The 12206-nt window shown below is 40.2% G+C and overlaps 1 protein-coding gene across 1 annotated transcript in view; it reads left to right on the plus strand.

Annotated features, from left to right (window-relative positions):
- The first annotated feature begins 9820 nt into the window (after window positions 1-9820).
- Window positions 9821-12206, plus strand: part of LOC108668475 (copper-transporting ATPase 2) — a 33382-nt gene continuing 30996 nt past the window's right edge. The window contains exon 1 of the mRNA XM_047882287.1: window positions 9821-11155. Within this exon, the coding sequence (XP_047738243.1) occupies window positions 10789-11155 (367 nt within the window). The 5' untranslated portion in view covers window positions 9821-10788. The remainder of the gene's footprint in view (window positions 11156-12206) is intronic.

Here is a 12206-nt window from a genome sequence, read left to right on the forward strand (position 1 = left end):
AAGTGAACTGAATTGTTCTCAACTAAATTGAATTGTTCTCAACTGAACTGAATTGTTCTCAACTGAACTGAATTGTTCTCAACTTAACTGAATTGTTTTTAATCTGTCTCTTATACACATCTTTTAGGTTTTTAACTTCTGTTTGTTTTTTTTTTATTAACTCCAAACTAATTTTCTGCATTTATCTGTGTTCTAGATTTATCGAACTGACGATGGAGCTGGTCTCTGAAACGTTTTCAAAAGAGATAGGCTAAATTTTTGTGGTGTTTTCTTCGCTTTTAAATTTCTAGTGAATCTGCGATTAAAGCAATCTAGTGACTTTTTTAACAACAACAACATGCTGCAAAGTTACGGCTGAAGTTCAAGTAACGGTTTAATATCTTGAAATAAATTTATTGCTACAGATTAATTAAATTTTCAGGTTAGACAAGTTAGCCACGGATATAGAATAATTTGATGCGGCTGCCTACATTAATGAAATATTTCAAGGTAACAGGCTGCAAAATACCAATCTCAAGATTTACTCTTGATTTAAAGTTAGCGCTCACTAAACTACAACCATGGTTGAAAAATATAGTTCAACCATGACTACAACTACGTGCCAATGTCGCTCAGATCATAAGGCACGACTTCAACCGCCCGCGGTCCGCAGATACATAAAAGCTTGGTGAAATTGCCCTGCTCCTGCATTATCAGAGGAACTTAACATGTTGCATCCCCGCAGCTCTAAAAGAAGAAGAACATATTGCGTTGGTGTTTTGATCTTTCGTGCTGAGGTTCATAAAAGATCTCCCAATACAGTACCAAGATTTGTAATAATAATTAATAAGTGAGACTGTGACGTGAGAATGAGATGGTGATAGACGAGGCTACGAGAGTGAAGTACCTACTTCAAAAGTTCAAGTATGATGATAATGGCATAATATTGATTTGTTATTGAAAACAGAATAAGGAATAAAAGGTGAAGCATACTGGCTCAAAGAAATTTGGGAAGTACTGGTACATATTAGTATTATAGTATATTTAAATGCATGACTTTTGAGTTTTGATGCTACACTTCATACAGTCATACTCATAGGCTAATAAGGGCCTAAGGCTAACACTTGAAAGTTGAACTTGAAGATGAAGTTGATGCCACAAATTCACTAAAATTCTGTAATCTTGGATCCATTAAATTTTAATAAAATGTTGATCATTTAATCATCCATCCTTGGACCATCAACTATGAATTATGCCTTATGGGGTCCATGGTCAGGAAGATGTGCCAGGTGCGCGGGAATTTATATTGTCATTTTAACGACCTGCGCGGTGCACCGTACTATGCCGGTAAAAAAAATGCGCCGTGCGCCGACAGCGCCGTACTTTTAGAAAGCTAAAATAGTTTAAATATGGACGCGCGGCAATGCAAATTACGTAATCACACTGACCGTACACACAAACGTGTATCCGAATCCACACTGTGTTGTGGTTGGATACGAGTTAACTAGATTGCTACCGCGTCAACTTAGGACTCAGGTTCTAAGAGTCAGCACAGTAATGAATATTCATTCACAGATCACAATTCAATTGGACATGAATTACAGAACTAAAGAAGGCAACATGGCTTTAGATGTGCCATCGGTCCAGTCATTCTAATGAATGACTGGACTAGTTGCGGCAAGTAGGACTAGGGTATGAACCTGTATGTCAACAGTACGATCCTGCATACCAATGTTGGGACTACATTACCGACATCCTCCCGGCCGGCAAAATTGACACGATCAACACCTAATAACAATGCGCGTAAATGGATTTTACAAATTAGGTCAATATGGCATAATTACAGAGCGTAATTATGCTATGTGATACATAATATGAATATATTTGCAAGATAAGTCAATGGTCTGTTGTTTATTTTTGCTTCATTTGAGCAATAATGGTTTCCAAATCTGGGTGCGTTATGTTATGTCATGTGTAATGTTGCCATTCCATTCAGATGAAAACTGTGTCTAAATCAGAACTGTGTCGGACGGCTCCGCGGCCCGCGCCGAGTGCTGCGCGGCGCGGAATCGATGGCTGTGATTTGCACAAACGCCTGCGCAAAAAAAATATAATTAGATTGATTTACGCGATAAATTTCCCCGTTTATATACATCTTCCTGAGTGTGGTATGGGGTGAGCCTGATAGTGATACCATACGCCTTTTTACCTGCAATTTTAGGAAACTTAAATTTCTGCTTGTTATTTCCATTTTCCAGTTTACAATTTACAAACTTTGCATCATGATAATGAGCAGGGCCTGGTGCTGGGCTCAGTGGGCTGTGAAAGTTGACACAGTGACAGCCTGAAAGTGACAGGTTGGGAAAAGTCCTAGGTACTTTTTTTTCTGAAATATTGCAGCTCTAACTTCTAACATCTTATAAATTCAGTAGTTAGGTATGAAATCTCATGACTCTAGTCTAATGTCATGTATTTTTGTTTGATAGAAAAATATTGCATTTTGCAGAGATGTCATTTCATAATATTTTCAACTTCTGCAATCCACTTTACTTTAATGATCCAGCCAAAATATCCTGCAGAACATAATCATCATAATGACAATAAGTCAACCCAAATGCTTTGTTGAAGATCGAGCATAGTTGCCGACCGTCATGTCACTGTCAGAGTGGTTGGACATTCAGACAGTCAGACTGCATTAAGACGTGTTCAGTTTACAGTAAAGACAACTGTTATTCTTGCTGTTTGACTGTTTTAGGGTAAGAGAAGAGATTTGGAGTAACACATGCAGACTTTTATTGCAGAGACTTTGTAAATTAGTTTGCGGCTTGTAAATGGTTTTTCATGGCCCACTGTGCAGAGAGTGGATGAATATTGCAAGAGCTTTGGCGACATTTCAGTAGCAAAATTTATGCCTTCAGAAGATCTTGCCGACACATTTAGATTGAAATTCTTGCATTTAATATATTTGTCAGTCTTCGGCCAACTATTTTAAAAAAGTAAGGTTTCCGGTATGTTGGAGGATCAGGATGCAGTGAAGCTTGTCCGGAAATCAGTTGCGATGAGTTCCCACCAAAAAAATGTAAACATCAAGTTTATGATTAAGTAGTCGCGGTCACATTAGAGCGGTCAGAATGCATTATCACATGTTCAGTTGACACTTGGTGTACATTTTTAGGGTAAAATTAGTTTTTTGGGGTAACATGTGCTTGCAACCTTGTAAATAAGTTAGTGGCTTGTAAGTAGTTTTTCATTATTCAGCGTAAATGGCTTTTCATTAAAAATTACCAGGCGACGCATCTTAAAATTACCTGGCGATGCTTAGGGCTTAAAAACCCATTTATTGGCGATGCTGCATCCACCCTCTGCACCCTGGTTCATGGCCAGGATAGGGAATTCATAGCTCAAAAAGAAAAAACACAGTCACAGAAATAGAATTACGGCTGGCAAATCCATAAATCCAAGGAATTGCAGCTGGCAAATCCAATAAAAAAATTCAGTTGCGGCTTGCCAAGTAGATATATTCCATGCCTGGGCTGTGAGTTAGCTGCTAGGGCTACAAAAAGTCCTAATTTTTTCTGAAATATTGCAGCTCTAATAACATATAATTTCAGTAGGTATGAAATCTCAAGGCTCTAATGTCATTTATTTTTGTTTTTTTTTTTAATAAATCATGGTTTTCACTTCACAAAATGTTGTTTCATAAAATTTTCAATTTCAGCAATTTGCAGAGGTACCGTACCTACTTCAACGCTCTGGCCAAAATATCCTGCAGATTGTAATAACAACAAGTCAACCCAAAATGTTTCTTTGAAGATCGCATAGTTACGGTCATGTCAGAGTGGTCAGACTGCATTATCACGTGTTTAATTGCCACATAAGTAAAGACAAATCTTTTTGTTGCTGTTTTACTGTTTTAAGGGTAAAATTAGAGATTTGAGGTATCATGTGCACAGGACTTGGTAAATAAGTTTGCGGCTCATAAATGGCTTTTCATGGCTGAGATATGGAATTCATGGCTCGAAGAAATGGAATCACGGCTGGCAAACCCCTAAAACCATTGCCCAAAAATTCAGTTGCGGCTTACCAAGTATTCAAGGATATATATATTTCAAATAATAATTTCATGCCTGCTGTGAGCTTGGTATTTGAGTTGTATGGTAGATCCATTTGCTAAGCTGTGGACTTCAAGAGCAAATCAATTTATATTTCAAAGCAACAGTTTTATCTAGTATGGAGACTGGAGGTTTGAATAAATATTTGTGCTGAGAGTTTGGTTTGTAAGCCATGATTCCATTTTTAAATATGGAATACAATATAAATATGGAATACAAGAGTTTTACCAACACTGTCTCTAATTGTAAAATATAGCTCTTTGCAAAAAGCAACAATAATATATTTATTAATTTTTACCTTAGTAACAATTTAGATCATTATGCATTCATATTTTTTTTTGGCAATGGCAAATTGCACTTTCATTACTGTTGCACTTTCATGTTGCACTTTCATTACTGTCAGCATGCTGTAATTGCTATGTTGTATTTTAGCATTATATTCATTCTCCATGACATTAAACTCTTGGTATTCATCCTTGGCCTTAAGTTGCTTCTTATGAAATAGCCAACTGTTTAAATGCATAATGGATGATAAATCAACCTGCCATTATGCCCTGTCCTTGCCAGAACGTTGGCATTCTTAGACTGATAGATCATTCGCAATTGATCCCATCTGGTGATGTGGTCAGGTCAAAATTATTAGCCATAATATAATCAAATTTTGGATGTCATGTTTTTCATCTAATAAGCTATATATACCATGTACGTTATGGATCTATCTGTTAATGTTATATCACCATTTCTGAAATCCAGCTTGATAGCCCCATTTTTGCCAGCAAGCAGCTTGTTAACCTAGTCAACTTAAGTCTGTTTTGTACAGATTGTTCAACTCCTAAAAAAATGTAAGCTGTGCTTATGATCAAATTACCTTAACCGTGAGTTATTGAAGACAGACGGAATATATTTATAATTATTATGGGAAAATAATGTTCATTAGATATAAAAAATGTTGACCGCCTGTACTTTTTGTTAATTTTAACTATGAATACTGCTGGTAGGTACTATTTTAAAATCACAATTAAAAAATGATTAATAATTCAAATGGGCATGTTATCAAATCAAAATTTCTGGTCCAAACCCTTATTTTAAAACTGATAAAGCTTGAACTTTTAACTATGTTCTTGGGCAACTTCCACAGTCAATTAAGCGGAGCCTGGGTTTAGGCTTGTCATTGTCCTAGTGAATAATTATCTCTTGCTTATTGCATCCACTTATTGTACAGATATTCAATCCAAGTGCTTTGTAGGTGAAAAAAATATTTTTATTGATAAACGCAGACTAAATTGGAAGAAAGAAGCCCTGAAAAACGCATCTGATTAATTATGCAGCTTTGCTTAAAGTTTGAAAGTGTAAATCAAAGAAGCTTTAACCCTATTTTTTACAACACTTCTCTTTAACTTCACTTCTTGTTTGTCTGTCTGTTTGTCTGTCTGTCTGCTACAAATCTTGTAATCTAAATTTAATACACTTCTACTTATCCTATCGATCTGAAATTTTGCACACTTGTGTAAAGTTGGAGACAATGCATGACGAAAATTAGATGAGAAATTCATTGTACATCTGTAAGATTGAAGATACTGGATTCTTTGGAAGTGTTGTCTTTAAAAAGTAGTTTTTAAACGTATATTTTTTAATTTTAAGTGCATCTTGATGCACAAATAAAGGCTGCGATTATGTAGGCATGACTAATAAAAGCCTTCATAAACGTAACCTATTAGTGGTGTTGCTTGATTAAAGGATTATCAATATATTCTTAACGCTCTATTATAATCCATGTTTGTTTAAGCGCCTGACTGTGTACGGAATTAGCTGGGCTTCAATTTTCTATCGGGATAATTTTTTCAATGCGGGGTTTTCCGAGGCTGGCTTGACTGGAGAGTGCAAGTCGCGCGAACTATAGGTAAGTTTTTATGCTATTTTTTCCGACTAAGAATTCTTCATGGACGCGCACACGCTAACCTACTGTGTTCATGTCGAGGTTGTGTACATGCGTAGTAAACACTGTGTGCATGTATAGTAAAAGCTGTGTATGACAACAGCAGAGTTCATGCACTTTTAATGGCCTTTATCAATGCCGTGTCAGCAAACTCTACAGATTACTTGCTTGGAGAGATTACTTCCTCACACGCGCCGCTCTGTACTAAAATAAATTACTTGAGCATTCTACAGCTTAGGGATCGTCAACCTTTACTTTCTGATGTCTCAGGAAAAGAACAGGGCTATAAATTGTACGGAAATGCGTTCCCTATCGCATCAATTGGAATCAATCAATCGTCAGTTGTGGAAAGATCGAGTTCCAAAGGCCGGATACCTTGTGAATCAAGTCACGAAAAGTACAAGAATCGGCAACAGGCCATGGGCCTATTTCTTCAGTGCTGACACTTCTATACTATTATAAAAAATACTATTATATGAACTTGAATAGAAACGAGTCTTGGTTAGTCAAGTTTACTTGGTTAGAGGCTAAAAAGTTTCAGCCGACCTTGATATCGGCTCCCTGACGAGCAGATCTCTCTCACTCTCCCCTTTTTTATTTACTTTTCAGTGCTAGCGCACTGCCGTGGTCTAGCCCTCTGTATTGTATCCTAGTTGTGCGCGGGACTTGGCCAAGTGTGCGCACGGTACCGTGACTCCCACATGTGATATATTCTGCGCACGACACCTTCATTTCAACATACGTGCTGGTATCTTGTCAGTTTTGCGCACGACACCTTCACTCCAACATACGTGCTGGTATCTTGTCAGTTGTGCGCACGACACCTTCACTCCAACATACGTGCTGGTGCCTTGTCAGTTGTGCGCACGACACCATNGCTCAAGGCGCCAAGCGGTGTGGCGTTGTGTGGGCTCAAGGCGCCAAGCGGTGTGGCGTTGTGTGGGCTCAAGGCGCCAAGCGGTGTGGCGTTGTGTGGGCTCAAGGCGCCAAGCGGTGTGGCGTTGTGTGGGCTCAAGGCGCCAAGCGGTGTGGCGTTGTGTGGGCTCAAGGCGCCAAGCGGTGTGGCGTTGTGTGGGCTCAAGGCGCCAAGCGGTGTGGCGTTGTGTGGGCTCAAGGCGCCAAGCGGTGTGGCGTTGTGTGGGCTCAAGGCGCCAAGCGGTGTGGCGTTGTGTGGGCTCAAGGCGCCAAGCGGTGTGGCGTTGTGTGGGCTCAAGGCGCCAAGCGGTGTGGCGTTGTGTGGGCTCAAGGCGCCAAGCGGTGTGGCGTTGTGTGGGCTCAAGGCGCCAAGCGGTGTGGCGTTGTGTGGGCTCAAGGCGCCAAGCGGTGTGGCGTTGTGTGGGCTCAAGGCGCCAAGCGGTGTGGCGTTGTGTGGGCTCAAGGCGCCAAGCGGTGTGGCGTTGTGTGGGCTCAAGGCGCCAAGCGGTGTGGCGTTGTGTGGGCTCAAGGCGCCAAGCGGTGTGGCGTTGTGTGGGCTCAAGGCGCCAAGCGGTGTGGCGTTGTGTGGGCTCAAGGCGCCAAGCGGTGTGGCGTTGTGTGGGCTCAAGGCGCCAAGCGGTGTGGCGTTGTGTGGGCTCAAGGCGCCAAGCGGTGTGGCGTTGTGTGGGCTCAAGGCGCCAAGCGGTGTGGCGTTGTGTGGGCTCAAGGCGCCAAGCGGTGTGGCGTTGTGTGGGCTCAAGGCGCCAAGCGGTGTGGCGTTGTGTGGGCTCAAGGCGCCAAGCGGTGTGGCGTTGTGTGGGCTCAAGGCGCCGAGTGGTGTGGCGTTGTGTGGGCTCAAGGCGCCGAGTGGTGTGGCGTGGCGTTGTGTGGGCTCAAGGCGCCGAGTGGTGTGGCGTGGCGTTGTGTGGGCTCAAGGCGCCAAGTGGTGTGGCGTGGCGTGGCGTTGTGTGGGCTCAAGGCGCCAAGTGGTGTGGCGTGGCGTGGCGTTGTGTGGGCTCAAGGCGCCAAGTGGTGTGGCGTGGCGTTGTGTGGGCTCAAGGCGCCAAGTGGTGTGGCGTTGTGTGGGCTCAAGGCGCCAAGTTTTCAGGATTTGTTTGCATTCTTGATAACTGCAGTTGAACTACAGTACATGGAGTCTGCCGCAAGATCTACGTCTAGTTGATGTTTTTATGTATGGAATGTATGTTTGTATGTTCATCCACCCGCGATTGATGACCAGATAATTCGTTGATTTATATCATCAGGGAGTGTAACTTTTCTTTATATAACTTTTCTTCAACTTGCGCGCGTATAAACAAGTAAATTCTGCCATCTAATATTAATGTATGTATGTATGTAGGTTTATGTGTGATTGACGTTTATGTATGGAATGTATGAATGTATATTTATGTGTGTTTGAAGTTTAAGTATGGAATATCTTGAACTCTGAGCCATTTACACAGAGAATATCTCGGTCCCAATTTGCAAGTTCAGTGAGGTGCTTCATCTGTGGAGCTTGAGAGGTCGGCGACCTGACCATTGCGTGCCTAAGCTCATCTTATTTTCATGTATCATGTTTATGAACTGCGATCTTGTAGCATATTACTGCAAACATCGTCATAGTAGCTGCTTATTTCGCTTATGTAATTTGTCTCGGGCGGCAAATTGAACACTGACGCAAATCTCTCTCAATTTATTGGGCATTTATCATTTAGATAAATGATTCTTCAATTAGTCCATTGGTCGCTCTAACTCACAAATTATCATGAAAATATTTGTCAAATTTGGGGGGGGGCGCGTATCCAGGATACTAATCGCTTCGGGATATATTAATTGACCTGAAAATCTATTTATAGCGAAAGAGTAGTAAGGCGTAAAGGAATGGAAGGAAGTGAAGAAGGAAGTTCACTAATTGAAATTTGATTTTCATAACGGTGTTCATTAATTTAATTTAAATGAAGCAAAATAGTATTATTAGGTTTTTTAAAACGAGGGCCAAATGCTAGATCTATGTTCTATATAAAACGTGGTTCTACACGTGTCTTTCTTTAATCATCATACAATAGCTTTACTATTACCTATTTGTTATTATTACAGTTATTTTTATTATTATAGTTGCATATATAGATTTTTCACAACCATTTCTAGATTGTTGTTTATAAAGAACGCTTGTAAGTCTCATATGAGTCACATATGAGACACTCTTATATGAGTCACATATGAGATTCTCTCATATGAGTCACATATGAGATTCTCTCAAATGAGTCACATATGAGATTCTCTCAAATGAGTCACATATGAGATTCTCTCAAATGAGTCACATATATGATTCTCTCATATGAGTCACATGAGATTCTCTCATACGCCGCAGGCTTGTAACGTGAGAAGGACGTTAGCAGCCGTGCTCGTATATCCTTCAGCTACAACATGTAATAGCCGTCGAGTGCTTGTTATCAAGTCCTGATAAGCGCAGTGCTTTGTTGTCATGTCATAGTTATAAGGCTCACTATATACCCTGCCGGTCCTTGTGAGATCTTTTCACTTGATCTTTATCTGGTCAAGAGGCGATCGCTGATCATTTATCTAATAATTTTGACCTTCGATTATATGTCTGTTGGCGACGTGACAGTTCTAGTGTAGTTTACAGTTCATTGCAGTTCACACTTCAGACCAAGTGCTCGCTAACTATGTCATAGCTTCATTAAGCATTTCACATTATAAGTCTTTTACTGCAAACGTGTTTGCTGCGTTTTCTTCACAGTTTTTTTAGATAATTATCAAACGCAATGAATTAAAAAAAGCTATGTCTTGATGAATGCTAGACAAAATGTATTGTTTATCTATATTTTATTGTGTAACGAACCGTTCTTCATTTCAGGGAACTATAGTATAGTTGATAAGTTGTGATATCCTCAACTTGCGAGACACGCTCACATGCTGTACTTCAGAACTGCTTGTGAAGCTTCATAGTACTTACCAATTGTATCGGGATCACTCAGTGACGTCTTAAATAGATTATATATTTTGTATTTACACCTAAGAACTTTTGTGTGCTGCATTAATAGAGTGCGTGTCCATTCATCTCATTAACCGAGTGCGTGCTGTGCGAATAAGTTGTGCTCATATCAGTCCTTCCTCTGCGCCAAGTGTTGTGATAGCTCCTGTTATGTCAGCGACTAAAGTGTGACACTTCTGAAACACTAGACAACTATAAATATTACGCTTTGATGAATCTTGCCATTTAAACAGAAAATAGTTTTATGTTCGATTTAGAATGATAGTGTGAACAGGCAAACGACTACCAACTTCTGAGGCCAATGGAGCATTTGATGCTGAAGCTGAGTTATATTTTATAACCACTAACTGCGGACCAGCACGAAGTTATCATGGAACAATTCTAGCATCGCGAGTGTTGAATTTATGGATCATCTTGCCATTTGCTCGCGAACTGTCAAACTTCGAAGAAGATTGTCAGCATTTATTGAAAATCTCAACGGATGAAAAATATCTATGGCTGGTAGTTCTAGTGAAGAGTGTTTTTTGAAGCCTGAAGTGAATTATAAGTTAGAGAAACAAGTCTCGTAACCACCACGAATCCCTGCAATCTTTATTTGAATAATCTTCTTAACAAAGCTCGGCAACATCGAAGAAGATTGTCACCATTTATTGAAAAGCTCAACAGATGAAGAATATCTATTACAGGTGGTTCTAGTGAAGAGTGTTTTTTGAAGCCTGAAGTGAATTATAAGTTAGTGAAGTAAGTCTCGTAACCACCACGAGACCCCGGAAGCTTTATTTGTTATTTTTGTTATTTCATCTTGTTAACAAAGCTCGGCAACTACCACAATGTTGACGGTCACTGTTCTAAGCGTGGATGGCATGACATGCCAATCATGTGTACAGAGCATCGAGTCCCACGTCGGCGCCCTCGAAGGCGTTAACAAAATCACAGTACAACTGAAGCCTGGTCGCGCTACCGTGCTCCACGACACATCCATGCTCTCCCCCCAGCAGGTATGTGAAGCTATCGATGACATGGGCTTCACGTGCCTCATCTTACCCAGTGATTGTGACGGACATAGAAGCGTGGGTGATGGTGCCACGTCCTCTATGGACGACATCTCTCTTGACATCGAGAACTTCGAGTCCAAGAAACTTGTGGATGACATCGACTGCGCCTGTGGGGACACGCTTGTCGAGGTCGCTATTACAGGTGAGAACCGCATACCTGGTCACCCCGCATATGGGGCGGGGTAACTGGGCTAAATATATTTGAAATTATGACAAGTTAATTAGTATTCCCTCTCGCGAAATAATGAAAAATTATGATCCTAGTATTAGTGATTGATTTTAGAGTTTTCTAGCGAAAAAAGCGAATTGCCCGGAATGATTATTTCCCCTAAATAGATACTTCAAATTACAGCACGTTAATTAGTATTCCCTACCAAGATATAATAAGAAATTATGATCATAGTGTTAGTGCTTGACTCTAGATTTTAATAATGAAAGAAGCGAATTGTCCGAAATGATTAATTCACTAATTACCCTAAGTTAATTCACTTATTCCCCTAAATTAATTCACTAATTACCCTAAGTTAATTCACTAATTCCCCTGAATTAAGTCACTAATTATCTGAACCAACAATTGTATTAACCATCCTCGCATGCATGCATTCTTTAGTTATCTAGTTTATAATTGTTGTTACCTGTTGCAGCAACTGCACTAAATTGAGACAATTAATCTTTCGTGGAATTGAAGTTCATTTTACTAATTATCAGCAAGAGTACTCTAAGAGAAATGACGGTCTAAATAGCGATGCATATTTCGTTCTGATGTTGGTCATCCCGAGCCATGTTTGGCACGGCAAAAGAGGGCAGGGCCCTTCATTGTTACTTGCAGAAAGTATGTCACTATTTAGACATTCTGTCCCATTCATTTGTATGTGTGTCGTAGCTTGCAGCGACAGATAGTATCAACATAGATGGTATGGCATAGATAGTATCGGTTTCAGTATGAACATTAGGACATAGTTAATATCGGTTCTATAGATAGATAGATAACCGACAGATAGTATCGACATAGATAGTATCGGCTTGTTAGATAGATAGATAACCGACATAGATAGTATCAACATAGATAGTATGAGCTTTAGTATGAACACTAGGCTTGATGAGCCTGAGTGCGCGCAAGTATGACGTCATAGCATAAGACGTGCGCGCAGGCATGACGTCATAACATAAGACGTGCGCGCAGGCATGACGTC

Source organism: Hyalella azteca, unplaced genomic scaffold (genome assembly GCF_000764305.2).
Source record: "Hyalella azteca isolate HAZT.00-mixed unplaced genomic scaffold, Hazt_2.0.2 contig10098, whole genome shotgun sequence".
NCBI lineage: Eukaryota > Metazoa > Arthropoda > Malacostraca > Amphipoda > Hyalellidae > Hyalella > Hyalella azteca.